This window comes from Dermacentor variabilis, chromosome 11 (genome assembly GCF_050947875.1).
Source record: "Dermacentor variabilis isolate Ectoservices chromosome 11, ASM5094787v1, whole genome shotgun sequence".
Taxonomy (NCBI): Eukaryota; Metazoa; Arthropoda; class Arachnida; order Ixodida; family Ixodidae; genus Dermacentor; species Dermacentor variabilis.
In genome coordinates, this window is record NC_134578.1 from 14,876,019 (window position 1) to 14,894,463 (window position 18,445).

The window sequence follows — 18,445 nt, forward strand, 5'->3', positions numbered from 1 at the left end:
AATAAAAGTGTCTGGAAGGCGCCGGTACACCACATATATAAGTCCCCGCGCATGCGTAGACGCCGTTTAACGCGATAAATAAACGATCCGGCAAAAAATAATTTTCTCCCAAAAATGGAAAAAACGGTAAGCCTATAGCCCATGAAAATATCATTTTTTCGACGAAAAATAAAAGTGTCTTGAAGGCGCCGGTACACCACATATATCAGTCCCCGGGCATGCGTAGATGCCGTTTAACGCGATAAATAAACGATCAGGCAAAGAATAATTTTCCCCCAAAAATGGAAAAAACGGTAAGCCTATAGCCCATGAAAATATCATTTTTTCGACGAAAAATAAAAGTGTCTGGAAGGCGCCGGTACACCACATATATCAGTCCCCGGGCATGCGCAGACGCCGTTTAACGCGATAAATAAACGATCCGGCAAAAAATAATTTTCCCCCAAAAATGGAAAAAACGGTAAGCCTATACCCCATGAAAATATCATTTTTTTGACGAAAAATAAAAGTGTCTGGAAGGCGCCGGTACACCACATATATCAGTCCCCGGGCATGCGTAGACGCCGTTTAACGCGATAAATAAACGATCAGGCAAAGAATAATTTTCCCCCCAAAATGGAAAAAACGGTAAGCCTATAGCCCATGAAAATATCATTTTTTCGACGAAAAATAAAAGTGTCTGGAAGGCGCCGGTACACCACATATATCAGTCCCCGGGCATGCGTAGACGCCGTTTAACGCGATAAATAAACGATCCGGCAAAAAATAATTTTCCCCCAAAAATGGAAAAAACGGTAAGCCTATAGCCCATGAAAATATCATTTTTTCGACGAAAAATAAAAGTGTCTGGAAGGCGCCGGTACACCATATATATAAGTCCCCGCGCATGCGTAGACGCCGTTTAACGCGATAAATAAACGATCCGGCAAAAAATAATTTTCTCCCAAAAATGGAAAAAACGGTAAGCCTATAGCCCATGAAAATATCATTTTTTCGACGAAAAATAAAAGTGTCTTGAAGGCGCCGGTACACCACATATATCAGTCCCCGGGCATGCGTAGATGCCGTTTAACGCGATAAATAAACGATCAGGCAAAGAATAATTTTCTCCCAAAAATGGAAAAAACGGTAAGCCTATAGCCCATGAAAATATCATTTTTTCGACGAAAAATAAAAGTGTCTGGAAGGCGCCGGTACACCACATATATCAGTCCCCGGGCATGCGCAGACGCCGTTTAACGCGATAAATAAACGATCCGGCAAAAAATAATTTTCCCCCAAAAATGGAAAAAACGGTAAGCCTATAGCCCATGAAAACATCATTTTTTCGACGAAAAATAAAAATGTCTGGAAGGCGCCGGTACACCACATATATCAGTCCCCGGGCATGCGTAGATGCCGTTTAACGCGATAAATAAACGATCAGGCAAGGAATAATTTTCCCCCAAAAATGGAAAAAACGGTAAGCCTATAGCCCATGAAAATATCATTTTTTCGACGAAAAATAAAAGTGTCTGGAAGGCGCCGGTACACCACATATATCAGTCCCCGGGTATGCGCAGACGCCGTTTAACGCGATAAATAAACGATCCGGCAAAAAATAATTTTCCCCCAAAAGTGGAAAAAACGGTAAGCCTATATAGCCCATGAAAACATCATTTTTTCGACGAAAAATAAAAATGTCTGGAAGGCGCCGGTACACCACATATATCAGTCCCCGGGCATGCGTAGACGCCGTTTAACGCGATAAATAAACGATCCGGCAAAAAATAATTTTCTCCCAAAAATGGAAAAAACGGTAAACCTATAGCCCATGAAAATATCATTTTTTCGACGAAAAATAAAAGTGTCTGGAAGGCGCCGGTACACCACATATATCAGTCCCCGGGCATGCGTAGACGCCGTTTAACGCGATAAATAAACGATCCGGCAAAAAATAATTTTCTCCCAAAAATGGAAAAAACGGTAAGCCTATAGCCCATGAAAATATCATTTTTTCGACGAAAAATAAAAGTGTCTGGAAGGCGCTGGTACACCACATATATCAGTCCCCGGGCATGCGTAGACGCCGTTTAACGCGATAAATAAACGATCAGGCAAAGAATAATTTTCCCCCAAAAATGGAAAAAACGGTAAGCCATAGCCCATGAAAATATCATTTTTTCGACGAAAAATAAAAGTGTCTGGAAGGCGCCGGTACACCACATATATCAGTCCCCGGGCATGCGTAGACGCCGTTTAACGCGATAAATAAACGATCCGGCAAAAAATAATTTTCCCCCAAAAATGGAAAAAACGGTAAGCCTATAGCCCATGAAAATATCATTTTTTCGACGAAAAATAAAAGTGTCTGGAAGGCGCCGGTACACCACATATATCAGTCCCCGGGCATGCGTAGACGCCGTTTAACGCGATAAATAAACGATCCGGCAAAAAATAATTTTCTCCCAAAAATGGAAAAAACGGTAAGCCTATAGCCCATGAAAATATCATTTTTTCGACGAAAAATAAAAGTGTCTGGAAGGCGCCGGTACACCACATATATCAGTCCCCGGGCATGCGTAGACGCCGTTTAACGCGATAAATAAACGATCCGGCAAAAAATAATTTTCCCCCAAAAATGGAAAAACGGTAAGCCTATATATAGCCCATGAAAATATCATTTTTTCGACGAAAAATAAAAGTGTCTGGAAGGCGCCGGTACACCACATATATTAGTCCCCGGGCATGCGTAGACGCCGTTTAACGCGATAAATAAACGATCCGGCAAAAAATAATTTTCCCCCAAAAATGGAAAAAACGGTAAGCCTATAGCCCATGAAAATATCTTTTCGACGAAAAATAAAAGTGTCTGGAAGGCGCCGGTACACCACATATATCAGTCCCCGGGCATGCGTAGACGCCGTTTAACGCGATAAATAAACGATCAGGCAAAGAATAATTTTCCCCCAAAAATGGAAAAAACGGTAAGCCTATAGCCCATGAAAATATCATTTTTTCGGCGAAAAATAAAAGTGTCTGGAAGGCGCCGGTACACCATATATATCAGTCCCCGGGCATGCGTAGACGCCGTTTAACACGATAAATAAACGATCCGGCAAAAAATAATTTTCCCCCAAAAATGGAAAAAACGGTAAGCCTATAGCCCATGAAAATATCATTTTTTCGACGAAAAATAAAAGTGTCTGGAAGGCGCCGGTACACCACATATATCAGTCCCCGGGCATGCGTAGACGCCGTTTAACGCGATAAATAAACGATCCGGCAAAAAATAATTTTCTCCCAAAAATGGAAAAAACGGTAAGCCTATAGCCCATGAAAATATCATTTTTTCGACGAAAAATAAAAGTGTCTGGAAGGCGCCGGTACACCACATATATCAGTCCCCGGGCATGCGTAGACGCCGTTTAACGCGATAAATAAACGATCAGGCAAAGAATAATTTTCCCCCCAAAATGGAAAAAACGGTAAGCCTATAGCCCATGAAAATATCATTTTTTCGACGAAAAATAAAAGTGTCTGGAAGGCGCCGGTACACCACATATATCAGTCCCCGGGCATGCGTAGACGCCGTTTAACGCGATAAATAAACGATCCGGCAAAAAATAATTTTCCCCCAAAAATGGAAAAAACGGTAAGCCTATAGCCCATGAAAATATTTTTTCGACGAAAAATAAAAGTGTCTGGAAGGCGCCGGTACACCACATATATCAGTCCCCGGGTATGCGCAGACGCCGTTTAACGCGATAAATAAACGATCCGGCAAAAATAATTTTCCCCCAAAAGTGGAAAAAACGGTAAGCCTATAGCCCATGAAAACATCATTTTTTCGACGAAAAATAAAAGTGTCTGGAAGGCGCCGGTACACCACATATATCAGTCCCCGGGCATGCGTAGACGCCGTTTAACGCGATAAATAAACGATCCGGCAAAAAATAATTTTCCCCCAAAAATGGAAAAAACGGTAAGCCTATAGCCCATGAAAATATCATTTTTTCGACGAAAAATAAAAGTGTCTGGAAGGCGCCGGTACACCACATATATCAGTCCCCGGGCATGCGTAGACGCCGTTTAACGCGATAAATAAACGATCCGGAAACAAATAATTTTCTCCCAAAAAATGGAAAAAACGGTAAGCCCATGAAAATATCATTTTTTCGACGAAAAATAAAGGTGTTTGGAAGGCGCCGGTACACCACATATATCAGTCCCCGGGCATGCGTAGACGCCGTTTAACGCGATAAATAAACCATCAGGCAAAGAATAATTTTCCCCCAAAAATGGAAAAAACGGTAAGCCTATAGCCCATGAAAATATCATTTTTTCGACGAAAAATAAAAGTGTCTGGAAGGCGCCGGTACACCACATATATCAGTCCCCGGGCATGCGTAGACGCCGTTTAACGCGATAAATAAACGATCCGGCAAAAAATAATTTTCCCCAAAAAATGGAAAAAAGCGTAAGCGGAAATAGCCCATGAAAATATCATTTTTTCGACGAAAAATAAAAGTCTGGAAGGCGCCGGTACACCACATATATCAGTCCCAGGGCATGCATAGACGCCGTTTAACGCGATAAATAAACGATCAGGCAAAGAATAATTTTTCCCCAAAAATGGAAAAAACGGTAAGCCTATATAGCCCATGAAAATATCATTTTTTCGACGAAAAATAAAAGTGTCTGGAAGGCGCCGGTACACCACATATATCAGTCCCCGGGCATGCGTAGAAGCCGTTTAACGCGATAAATAAACGATCAGGCAAAGAATAATTTTCCCCCAAAAATGGAAAAAACGGTAAGCCTATAGCCCATGAAAATATCATTTTTTCGACCAAAAATAAAAGTGTCTGGAAGGCGCCGGTACACCACAAATATCAGTCCCCAGGCATGCGTAGACGCCGTTTAACGGGATAAATATACGATCAGGCAAAGAATAATTTTCCCCCCAAAATGGAAAAAAACGTAAGCCTATAGCCCATGAATATACCATTTTTTCGACGAAAAATAAAAGTGTCTGGAAGGCGCCGGTACACCACAAATATCAGTCCGCGGGCATGCGTAGACGCCGTTTAACGCGATAAATAAACGATCCGGCAAAAAATAATTTTCCCCCCAAAATGGAAAAAACGGTAAGCCTATAGCCCATGAAAATATCATTTTTCCGACGAAAAATAAAGTGTCTCGAAGGCGCCGGTACACCACATATATTTTCTCCCAAAAATGAAAAAAACGGTAAGCCTATACTATAGCCCATGAATATATCATTTTCCGACGAAAAATAAAGTGTCTCGATAGTGCTGGTTCGCCGCATGTATCTGTCGCGATAAATTAACGAAATATATCGATAATATAAATATCGCGATTCACGCGATAAATAAACGATTAGGCTGAGATTATTTATCTCGAAAAATATCAGAAAGAAGAAACGGTATAGCCTATGCAAATATTCGTCTCAGACAGGTTAAAAAGTTAAATTATAGGGTTTTACGTGCCAAAACAACTTTCTGGTTATCAGGCACGCTGTAGTGGAGGACTCCGGAAATTTCAACGAACTGAGGTTCGTTAACGTGCACAGAAATCTAAGTAGCGGCGTGTTCCCGCCCCCATCAGAATGCGGCCGCCGGGGCCGGGATTCGATCCCGGAACCTAGTTCTCACCAGCCCAACGCCATAACCACTGAGCAATCACGGCGGGTTGATTCAGACACGTATAATCATTTGTCTGGAAAGTGCTGGTTCGTGTTATATTTCACTCCCTATGCATGCCCGGACAGTGGTTCACGCGAAAAAACAAACGATAACCGTAGACAATTTCTTTTCTAAAAAAATTTAGGAACGGTAAGCCTATAGTCCAGATATAATAAACTTTATTGTCTAACGGGTAAGGTGATCTACCCACCCCCCGACACGCAGGTCAGGGGGGTGGGATGCTGCTGCCTCAGATGCAGGCCGGGAGGTCTTGGGTCCCAGCAGCCTTTTCAGCCAGTTGGACAAGCCGGAGCTGGAGCTCCGGGCTGCGCAGCAGGGTCTCCCAGGTTATCTACTACCTATATTGGGCGTCCCCCGGGAGAGTACGGGCATGCCCATATTATATGGTCTAGGGTCGATCTCGCTCCGCAAAGATTACACCTATCGCTCCTGGCCTCGGGGAACATGCGGTTCGCTATAGTCGGGTGCGGATACGTATAAGTTTGCATTCGTCTCCACGCGACTGCTTGTCTGTTGCCTAATTTCGTGTCTGGCGGGGATACCAGTCTACGATCGAATCTATAACGCTGCGTGATCTGCCCACATTTTAGCATGCGCTCTCCGCTCCCTCGGTCATCGAGGAGCCCCGATGACCGAGGCTGGGCGGTAGAGATCTCGATCCAGCTCGTGGGTCGCCTCGTTGCCGGAGACGGCTTCGTGCGCCGGACTGCAAGTTATTTGAAATTTTCTTTCTCTGGCCTATGGTTCTGGCCGCTAAGGGCGAGATCCTTCCCTTGCTAACATTTTGTATGGAAGTTTTGTGTCACTGATCACAAATTTCGCGTCCGTTCCAGCGCAAGCTAACGCGATCGCAATTTCCTCGGCCACTTCTGTGGCCCCCCCGGCAGAGTGGCAGCTGTCACGGGATGGCTCCGGCCGCTGACGGCCGTTGCCACCTTATAACCGCCGCCACCTCCCGCCGCGTTTACATACACTGTAAAATAATTTACACCCTAAAAAGTGAAAAAGGGCGTAAATGTGCCTATAAGTCACACCCTTAGGGTGTTATCTATATAACGGACACCCTAAGGGTGTGAGTTATAGACACATTTACACCATTTTTGACCCTTTAGGGTGTAAATTATTTTACAGTGTAGGCCACCCCATGTTCCGAAATTTCGCCGAATCTAATTTGTAATGCTTCCCCTCGTTTTTGCCTTCTGTCTTTGTTATGTTCCGGGTGCATGTTTTTAGGCGGGGTGAGGGGGATAATAAGTTTTTTCCTCACTTCCCTATCTACTTCCACCTTTTCGGTGGGGCCTCTGTCTGGATTTATTCCAACATTGGTCAATATGGCTCATCCTGGCCTCGTGGGGCTAAGTCTCTCAATTTGAGAGGTTAGAACCGCTTCCACCAGTTCTGCCCATGTGTTGTGCACCCCTAGAGCCATCAGCATCTCTGCGGATGTGCACATGGGCAGTCCCGGCGCTCTTCTTATGCATTTTCTCATTAGAGAACCAAATTTTTTTCTTTACACCACGAAAATATTCGTTTCCGCGAGTTAAAATACGCTGTCTCTAAAGCGCTGATTCTATCGCATACATCATTTCCCGCGCATGCGCTGACGCCGATTTACGCGATAAACGATTAGGCTCAGATGAATTTTCTGGAATAAAAATGAAAAAAAAATGGCAAGCGTTTAGGCCATGAAAATATTCCTTTTACCGAGTAAAAAAACGACGACGATTCCATTCTGTTTAAGATGGAATGGCAGCGAAAGCTGACAACAGTAAAAAAATTGTGGGGCTTTACGTGCCAAAACCACTTTCTGATTATGAGGCACGCCGTAGTGGAGGACTCCGGAAATTTCAACCACCTGGGGTTCTTTAACGTGCACCTAAATCTAAGTACACGGGTGTTTTCGCATTTCGCCCCCATCGAAAGCTGACAACAGTCAAAGCTTCCAAACGAAATGCAAAGTGTTTTCACCGCCATTCCATCTTCGCAGAGTGGAACGGTTGTCAATTTTGCGTTGCGAGTTTGGCGACGTTGCTCGTTCGGAGGTGCCCGGGCTCGTGACTGTCGTTGTCGTTCAGCATCGCGGGAACGTTCTTCGTCGGTGGTCGTTTCGCGCCGGCGCCGTTTATTACATTCTCGTTACTGTTCCCTCCATCGCTCCTCGTACGCATGTTGTTCTTCGGGTGTACGAACTATACGTGTACGCCCCATTGATAAGAGAGATGTTTTTAGCGCCGATACCTCTCCTACTTATGTGCTGAAATAACCCTGACGTCACCCTATTCACGTTCATGGCGAGCGTTCTAATCTGTTCCGCATTTTGACATCTGCGCCACCGCACTGCACCCGTATGAGTTTGTTAGGAATCGCTAAGTCCGTTTCTGTTGCCGGAAGCCGAAAAAACTATGCAAGGATAGTCCTTTAAGAGCTTTCGCTGTAAAATTTCTCTAGAAAGCGCTGGTTCTTAGGAGTGCTTTTTTTACGATCTCCCATATTTTTGCACTTGAGGCACGCCCTACGACGTGCCCGTTTACAAGCCGATTCTCGCTGACGCTTGCCGAAGGCAGCTTCATCAGGAGTACGCACTAATCGTGGTCTTGCCATAGTTGTAGCTAGAATGGAATGTGGAACCACTAATCCAATGCTCCGTCCATGCGCCTAGCAGGAGGGAGAGTTGGCAGACGATAGAAGCAATACGCGCTTTCTCACGTTTCTCAGGCGACACGGGCCTGGACTATAGCGTTTATGATGGTATCACTTATGCGATGCGTTGTTTCATCTCGTTTCTCTCATCATCATCCTCCATTGTAAATCTCTTTATTATCCTCTTCCCTTTCCCTTGCGCAGATCAGCAGGCCAGATACTCCACATTGCGGCCGACCTCGCTGCCTTTTCCAATCAATAAACTTCTCCTTCAAAGCTCAGTATATTGGGCGCAAGGCCCACCACTGGAGACGCGGGCGCTGCAATCGTTTTGACGATTGGTTGGATTGGTTTGACGATTGACGTCTCTGTGTTTCTTAATGAGGTTACACACAAGTTCGGCCGCGACGGAGAGAACGACGTCAGTGACGGTACGACTGCAGTCCACCGTTGTCGCTTGCCTTCGATGTCTAGAGTTTGCTCGGTGGTGTGGTTAGCAGCATCCGCCCGGCATTGCCGCGTGCGATTCTTCAAAATTGAATCTGTCCGACACGCCAGACAACGTATGGCTCATACCCATTTAACCAATGGCTCGATACCCCCGTAAACGCGGTCTCCCCATGATGTCTCCCCCAACGGAGCCAACTGGCGAAGACGACGACGCTCAAGCCACTGCTGATGGTGATAGTTTTGGCGAACTCTACGACAACAACGGCACAGGGTCCGCATAAACAGCTCCGCTGTAAAACTGAGCAGACTCTTCAAGGTGGGGACATCAAATGGCGACCTTTCCGGTAGAGCCGGATGGACGCCGAGATCCGCAGAACACGCTTGCGCGGCCATGTCAGTGGGAATGGAAGTAAACAGAGACACAACGTCAGACGAAACCAGCACCTCGTCGTCGTCGTCGAGGACGAGATCCCGAACTTTTCTCAACGAAATCGGTGGAGTTGCGCACATGCGTTATACCTTTTCCGACGAGAGGGCACGAAATTCTGTGCAGAAAGCCGAATGGCTTGTAGAGGGGGGAGCGGGTAAAGTCCACTATGGGTCGCAAAGTGACACCCGGTTTGTGAATAAAGCGCAGGGAGCGCACCATTATGGCAAAGGAACGAGTAGTAGAGGGGCTTGTGCTCCGGAGAAACAAAGTGGAACACCTATAGTTTCTGTAGTTCTTTGTGCCCGTTATACTCAGTGGTACGGGCCGGGGCACTTATAATTTATGTTATTCTTTTAGCCCCTAAATAATACATGTGCCTTCAAGGTAAGGTCCCGGGCTAGCCGGACGTAAGTGCCCTGGTCGTCAAGCAGGTCCAGCATTTTTATTTTGTACACGGCCGTATTCAGACCTGTGGCATCTTTTTCTTGTTGCTTGTATACTTCCTTATTACATGCTACTGTTGCTTTGAGATGTTAACCATAATAACTGTTCTTGTACAGGAGATCCCGATACAGTCTTTGACTATGGGACCTCCTCGTGCATACTAAATACTTGTAGTGTGACCCAACTTCTAATAATAAATTATGATTCTGATTCCCCTTGTCAGCGAGGAGAATGACGATCTCTGAGTTGCCACGAAGCCGTTGGACAGCACTGCGTTCGTCGGCAGAAAGTGGCGAAGCAAATTACCGCTGATGCAACCGAGAGAGGAAGCCAATGACGTGGGTGCGGACCTCATCCCTGCGGGAATGACGAACTTGGCTGACAGCGTGCTCCACAGCGCAAACCAGCTTTCTCACGTCTAGGGCAGGACCAACATCGAAGTTCAGGGGTACTCAAGAACAGAGGCCTCAACAGGATAAAGTCGGCGCGAAAACAGATTACGTATACCACAGCAGTTGCGCCGTGTTGGACGACGGGGTTCGGCGGTGTCCGAGAGTCTGTGAAGTCTGATTCGTCCGTAAACTTATAGGCATGGCGTGTCCGTATCTTGGCCGGGTGATTGGCGTGTAGCTGGACGCCAGCAAAGTGGTCCGGAGAGCGGAACTCGAGGCGACGTCGGGGAAAAAAATGTCTCGTTTTCAATTTTCCGAACGGTGTTCCGGCGGTCCAGTTTACTTGCTCGCAGCAACAGCCTTTCTGCCTTCGTGACGACGGCGCTCAAGCCAAACTTGGAAGGTATACAGGCCGGTTCAGATGCAAAGAACGGGAGACGAGTCCAGGCATTTTGCAAGCCAGCTTGAAGTCAAGGTGTCCATGAAAAGCTGCCACTCGGGTTGTCAGCGAAAAGAACGGGCAAATGTCGGTGATTACAGGTTGGCCGCACGCCCGGCGAATGTTGGTGATTACAGGTTCGGAGGAATCAGGACAGTGGCACGACGACCGTACGCCGACGAGAATATCTTTTTTTTTACTTTCGGGGAATAACGCACGTCACTGTATCGAGAACCCCGGCAAGCAGAATTGTGACTGCCGTTCGCACGAGCTTGGATCGGGGTAGCCAGAGTTCGGGCACTCGGCTTAATTCCGCTACACTGTAAAATAATTTACACCCTCAAAAGTGAAAAAGTGTATAATCATCATCAGCCTGGTTACGCCCACTGCAGGGCAAAGGCCTCTCTCATATTTCTCCAACTACCCCGGTCATGTACTAATTGTGGCCATGTCGTCCCTGCAAACTTCTTAATCTCATCCGCCCACCTAACTTTCTGCCGCCCCCTGCTACGCTTCCCTTCCCTTGGAATCCAGTCCGTAACTCTTAATGACCATCGGTTATCTTACCTCCTCATTACATGTCCTGCCCATGCCCCCATTTCTTTTTCTTGATTTCAACTAAGATGTCATTAACTCGCGTTTGTTCCCTAACCCAATCTGCAGAAAAAGTGTATAAATGTATCTATAACTCATGCCCTTAGGGGGTGACTTATATAACCGACACCCTAAGCGTGTGAGCTATAGACACGTTTACACCTTTTTTTCACCTTTAAGGGTGTAAATTATTTTACAGTGTATACAGGGTGTTCCAGCGAACACTTTCAAACTTTTTTTAAAGGTTGCCCGGGGCAGATAGCTCAATTCTAGTTTATGAGACGGTCTACTCGAAGCTGCGCACACTACTTGCAGAACAAATTGAAATGTGAAATCTACTAATTAGCAAAAATTCACTAATTAAGTTTCGACGAATTACATTATTGCTCATATTGCAATTTACAAGTTCTAGCCGTGGAGTTGGCAAGGCGAATCCGCTTGGAACGAATTTTCAAGATGACACCAGTTTCCAGATATAAACTCCCGAACTTTGCGGAGAAATGCATTGGCGTTCCAGTTACTTGTGTGCTTCAGTGCATGAAACGACGTTTTGTTAACAAATTTAACTGGAACGCCAATGCATTTCTCCGAAAGTTCGGGAATTTACATCTCGGAACTGGTGTCATCTTGAAAATTCGTTCCAAGCGGATTCGCCTTGCCAACTCCACGGCTGGAACTTGTAAATTGCAATATGAGCAATAACGCAATTCGTCGAAATTTAATTAGTGAATTTTTGTTAATTAGTCGATTTTGCATCTCAATTTTTTGTGCAAGTACTATACGCCGCTTCGTGTAGACCGGCTGATGAACTAGAATTGTGATATCTGCCAAAGGCAACATTTAGAGATTTTTGAAAGTGTTCGCTGATAACACCCTGTACATTAACAGACTAAAGCTCCTCACCTGAAACGTCCGCTCTCGACGACTCCTGTCTCCGCCGACACTCGACAAGGCCGAGACGCAGCTCCCCATGCCTGCAGATGCTGTCGCACAGTTTATTTTTTTTTCTCTCCGAGCCGCTTCAACTGGTCCGGGTCCCAGCTAACGACGCTGCTGCCTCCAGAACCAAATTATCTGCAAGAAGCAAATGAAACAAACAAACATCGTTCACACTTTGCGCCACGTACGTGTTAGGCAAGTTAAGCTGCAGTATGGCATGGGCGATGACTGAATGACTGGGTGGGCAAGTCGTTGACTTTATTTAAATGAAACAACATAATGAAATCTTCACCCCCAGGAAGTCGTCAATAAGCAGAGTGAAGGCGAAAGAGAAAAGGCCGGTTCAAAAAAAAAAATCGTCGACCATTTTTGCACCGCGTGGAAAATCAGTTACGACTGGAATGAGAGGCTCTGAATGAGAGGCTCTGTGCGTTAACAACGCAATATATAGTATAAGAAGCACACAAAGAAAGGAAGATAAGGGCACGTTCTGCAGCTTCTACGATTCGAGGCTACGAGTCTCTGGCAACGCATGATTAATGGAGGAAGGGGCCACAAAAGTTGGCAACCAATTACAAGGTAATTGGAAGTGTAGAAGACAACCAGCAGCCATAAAAAAGAAAGAGAAAGTGAGGGTAGCAGGTACATTGGTTGCAAAGGATGGAAACAAATTAAGAACTTGGAAATTTACGAAAATGGAAAGAAATCTGCAGCATAATGTGTTTGATAAAGCAAAGCGCAGTGCCTTGCTATTTTAGGCCCGAGCTGGCTGCCTGAGGAGAAAATAAAAATAAAAACATGCCAGAGCAAACGTGCACAACAGGATGAAGCATGCGTGTGCCGCAAAAAAAGGCCCGAAAACGATTCGACGCATCGCAATGGAATGCCAAGATATTCGCTCAGGGAAACCCGTAGGGAGTGTCCACCTCCCAAAGGCGTTGGGATTCAAAGCATACTAACTGGCTTTCGAGATAAGTAAGCGACGATTACAATTTCGGTGGAAGAAAAGCAGGTAAGAGATTGATAGAAACGGAGTAATTGCAAGCTTAGGTAATGGTACAACATAGTGATAGAGGTTTTAAATGCGAGACTTAAGATCGAGATCAGATAGGCGACAGGCTCTAGAAGGCGACAAACGTAGTACAACCGGATCAGATCAAACAGGCTAGATGACTATTTGTATACACCACGTTTGAAAGGGGATGACAATAATATTAATCATCACCATCATTGAAGAAGCGCGGTTGACCAGAGAAAGCAGCATATATAAACAAACGACTTGTGCGACACATAGCGATGCAATGACGTCACGCACGCCTTCCGATGCGCAGGAAACACCCCCATAGAAACACAGTAGGGCGTGACCCCCTCCCCACTCCACCCCCCCCCCTTCCCACACTACTTCTTTCGGTTCAGATCCCATATGGGGCGCAAACAAAGACTCGCGATCACTGCGTCCAGTTTCTTCGGTTTTTCTTTTTCAACGCCGGAAATAGAAGATAAGGGTCAGCGGCAGCAGAGTGGCTTTGCTCGGTCATCCGGCGGCTCGTCTCAAAAAGGCACGGCAGAAGGCGTGCTCCATCGCTGACGAACCACGCGCAGCTCCTCCCCGGATCTCTCCAAGAATAACAACCACTTTGCGCGCTATGCGAAGTGCGTGTGCTGGAGCACCCGGTAATGACGCACACATGTACGAGGACGTTAAGCGACGGGAGGAATCACGCACACTGCAGGTCAAAGTCGCATGCGAGAGCCGTTTCCACTCGGTGGTGTGTATATATAGGTCATTGCCTATTAACCTCGCGTGTAGTCCAACGTATCGTTTTAATGCGATACCATTAAAGGCGGCCGGCTATAGCTCACACTTTGGAGTAGTAGTAGTATAAGTAGTAGTAGTAGTAGTAGTAGTAGTAGTAGTAGTAGTAGTAGCATAGTATAGTAGTAGTAGAAAACTTTATTTGTTATAGCTCCCACTTTGGAGTAGTAGTAGTATAAGTAGTAGTAGTAGTAGTAGTCGTAGTAGTAGTAGTAGTAGTAGTAGTAGTAGTAGTAGTAGTAGTAGTAGTAGTAGCATAGTATAGTAGTAGTAGAAAACTTTGTTTGTTATAGCCCCCACTTTGGAGTAGTAGTAGTATAAGTAGTAGTAGTAGTAGTAGTAGTAGTAGTAGCATAGTATAGTAGTAGTAGAAAACTTTGTTTGTTATAGCCCCCACTTTGGAGTAGTAGTAGTAGTACTAGTAGTAGTAGTAGTAGAAAATTTTATTTGTTATTTGGTAATGAAGTCTCAGAGGCTGGAGCCCTCAGTCCAGAGCCCCATTTGCTGCTGCTATGCCGCTGGCAGGTATCGCTGGTAGTCCAAGCCTGTGCTGGAAAGAGCGGCTTAATTCCCACTGGGATCGGGAAGCGTTGGGTATCGTAGGAAGGTGGTTTGGAGCATTGCAACGCAGAATGGGTATAGAGGTCTGGGTGTCCTCCACAGAAAGGACATTTGTCGGGATACTGGGTAGGGGGTAAAAAGTGTGGCCGAGAGCCAGGCTGGGGAACGTATTATAGTTTGGAGCTGGCGCCAAGCGGCTGCATCTGCACGGTTTAGTTTCACGTGTGGTGGTTGGAGGTATCCACCGGAGGAAAAAAAAATACGCGTGTCAAAGCGATGGCTGTGAGAATGGGAGAAACTGACACGTGATGCGAGCGCCAGACGTTTCGGAGCCGCGTTTACATGACTGCGACAACTGGCACATCGCGTCACACCACATCGGCTTCCTATAGCGCATCGCGTCCGTGTAAACGGGGCTGATGCGCTAGGAAAACGCGTCACATTAACGCCCCAGACAGCTATAGGGGTGGAATTGAGGCGAGTAAGTCGAGCTTCGCAGTGCATGTAAACGCGATCGCATCGCATTGGGAATTATGGGAAATGCAATTTGCTGTGGATCCGCTGTAGCTCGACCAACTGCGGCGTGGCCTGGCGCCGGAAGCGTTGCTTTGCCGTCGATGTGCGACACCGCGTGTCGACACCGTTGCAGCAGGGGCGATTCGCTACGTGTAAACGCTGGTGCGGCGCATTACTCGTGATGCGCTGGGAAATTCGATGCGCTACTGTCGTGTCGAATTGAGTCGCATTAATGTAAACGCGGCTAGAGGGCGACTTTGACACGAACGAGCAATGCGCACGATCGTGGCCTAGTTGGAGCATGCGCTGCGGTTCTGAAATGCAGAGAGTCCAACGTACCGCCGGTAACGCATTTCTTTATTGCATTATACAGGCTGACTTCACCCACTTTCGGAGCAATCTAACGGAAAATTCGAGGTGCATTGAGCATACATGCAAGCGCGTCGCAGCACGTGCACGAAATTACAACTCTAGTATAAGCGATACGAGGTATTATACAGACACGTGACTTCGGTAGATGAGCGTGTGCAAGGTCGCCTGTGACGGGCACAGCTGTCGAGACGTCACAACCTAAGTGTGCTATTGCAAAGCAGGACGGGTTGGCGGTGCTAAGTTCTTTTTTTATATATATACGCTCAACTAGACACCGCCAATGTCTGATTTAGGCGCGGGACACTAAAGAGGAAAACTAAATCAGCTAGTTTAGACTCATAGTATTCCCTCAAAACAGACTTCTCGCTAATTTAGCGGTAATAGCTCGTTTACCAGAATAGAAATTGAAGGCGCCGGAACCGAAGCGCCGATACGTCATCATGACGTCACAGATTTCAAAGCAGTTGTTTTTGTATTTGGGCCGTTGTCCTATGACGTCACAGAGTTCAAAGCAGTTGTTTTTGTATTTGGCCCGTTGTCGCTCTTAGCAAAAGTTCTCGAAACTGGTAAATTTTAGCCTGTGTCTCATTTATGACAATATATATAGTTAACCTTCATCGACTAAAAAAAGGAAGGAGAGCTATCTAGACTCGAGCAGGCGCCGCGAAATTCCGTGACGTCACGGACTGCTGGTGTGGGAACTTCAAGGCGACGCCGCCACCTGTCCTTCGTGCGTCTTTTCTGGCTTACTCAAATCTCTATCCTCTCACAGTAAGAGCGGCTTTTCTGGTATTGTAGAAGGGCAATTAATTGTCGGAGCGCAAATAACATTTTTCTTGAGCGCGCCCTTTCATGCAAACTAGCCCGTTCGTAGTGATTTTTGACATATTGGAGCAAGTTGTCAGTCGTCGGTATAGCCGACGAAACCAACTGCTTACTCTAACAAGCTCTTTACCCAATAACACTTTCTGTACTACTGTGCTCTCAGTGAACAGATATAAAGCTCGAAAGTAGTTATAATTTTCATTTATGTGGAATGCGGTATTTGACATTTCTGGGTTTAATATTGACACGCGTATATTGTCTTTTTTTTTCCTGTGACCGTTTTTCGCTGGCTATGATCACTGTCGCGAAATTATCGCTCCGTGCAAGAAGCACTTTCCTTTATCGGCGCTTTCCCGAATGTTGTCGCCGATTCTGTAGCGCAAGAATCTTGTCTAATCAGCCTGAGTGCGAGACGCTAATAGTGGCGTACTACATTCTGGAGTGCTATGGTGTTGGGCTGCTGAGCACGAGGTCGCGGGATCGAATCCCGGCCACGGCGGCCGCATTTCGATGGGGGCGAAATGCGAAAACACCCGTGTGCTTAGATTTAGGCGCACGTTAAAGAACCCCAGGTGGTCAAAATTTCCGGAGTCCTCCACTACGGCGTGCCTCATAATCAGAAAGTGGTTTTGGCACGTAAAACCCCAAATATTATTATTACATTCTGGAGTGCACGCGAGATGCAGCGATTACGCTGGAGTGCCAGACGATCGAGTCACGCGTAAAAAGCCGACGCTGTTCACTCGCACATCAAATTTCGACGAACGTGCTCGCCGCTATCGTTGTGCTTTGAGTTTCACCTGTTTTCCTGGGCACAAATCCGCCCAATAAAGAGTTAACTTTTTAAATTGTGGGGTTTTAACGTGCCGAAACCACTTTCCGATTATGAGGCACGCCGTAGTGGGGGACTCCGGAAATTTCGACCACCTGGGGTTCTTAAACGTGCACCTAAATCTAAGCACACGGGTGTTATCGCATTTCGCCCCCATCGAAATGCGGCCGCCGGGGCCGGGATTCGATCCCGCGACCTCGTGCTCAGCAGCCTAACACCATAGCCACTGAGCAACCACGGCGGGTCCAAAGAGTTAACTCACGCTTTTTCACTGTGCCTTTTATTCTTCACCGTCACGACACCGTCACAATATCCTCAGACATTAGTGGCATATTTGAGAGCCATGTATAATCCGCCAATTTTGTCCGCTTTAGATATGCTATTAGACGAAATTTACAGAAATGTGGCATCATTTTTTTTTTGCTGAGTATTGGAATTGTATATTTGATAGTTTCGTTGTGTGAATTTTCGCGACTATGTTTATTAAAGAATTGACGGCCTAAATCAGAAATTTGCTACGTATAGTCACTAGATGTGAACTTGTTTTAATACAACAAACTTCTTCAAATTTGGTGCAGCGGTTGCTGAGAAAAAACGATTTCTCTTTTCCCGTGTATTTAGATAGAAGCTCCCGAGCTAATACTTCCTCTTAAAGATCTTCGAGACGCCCGTGCTGTTCATCTGTACCAACATTGCTATATTACTCTAGTAACGTTGATCTGCCCTATACCGCTACATATGATCTGGTTAACGGCTGTTCTCTACGGAATTGCACAATGAAACAACGAAAGCTACCTAAATATCCCCACCATAACAAATACACGCCGTCAAGGGCATCATTTCCTAAAGAAAAAAAAACAAAAAGAAAGAGAAACAAGCAACGAATAGCTTTCTTCAAAGGGTAGGGCTAGTCGTTTATACACTGACAATCATCGTCGATGGCCTTTCTGCGCAATTCTTTTTCTCTCTTTTCTTTCTTTTTTAATCTGGTCACGCACGACAGAGGTGCGGTTGGAACACGTGAACAAGAAAGAAAAATCCCAAAGAGAGAGGGAGGTGCGGGGGCCTCTTCCTTCTCGTAGTGGCCACGAAACAACGGAGCCGGTCGGGGGCAGTGGTCCGGTCACGATGCCCGCCTTCCAACTTCCGGTTGCATACATCTCGGCTGGCACTTCCTGCGGCCACTTCCGGTGCGCGCTGATGCGTGCGCTAACGCTCGCGACGTTCTCCTAGCTTTGCGTCTCTGCAGACGTCGTGCCGCACCTACGCCGGCCGCGAACACAAAACCGCTCCGTGCGCAAAGCTATAGAGTGTACTAGAATAACAAAGCCTACTGCGCAGAGTCGTTGGCTTGGCGCCGAAGCATGACGCGAACCTCGCAAGCCGTTTGCAGCACCGTGGAAGCTGCAGGACACGTTCAAGAGTAAGGCCTAATGCCCCATCAAGACGTGTCCATCCGCGCCGCGTCGTCTGCTCAGCGGCTGCTG

At 46.2% G+C, this 18,445-nt stretch overlaps 1 protein-coding gene across 1 annotated transcript in view; it reads right to left on the reverse strand.

The window, feature by feature from the left end:
* Positions 1–18,445, reverse strand: part of LOC142563111 (uncharacterized) — a 79,728-nt gene that overhangs the window by 47,250 nt on the left and 14,033 nt on the right. The window contains exon 2 of the mRNA XM_075673642.1: positions 12,001–12,171. Coding sequence (XP_075529757.1) covers positions 12,001–12,069 — 69 coding nt within the window. The 5' untranslated portion in view covers positions 12,070–12,171. The remainder of the gene's footprint in view (positions 1–12,000; positions 12,172–18,445) is intronic.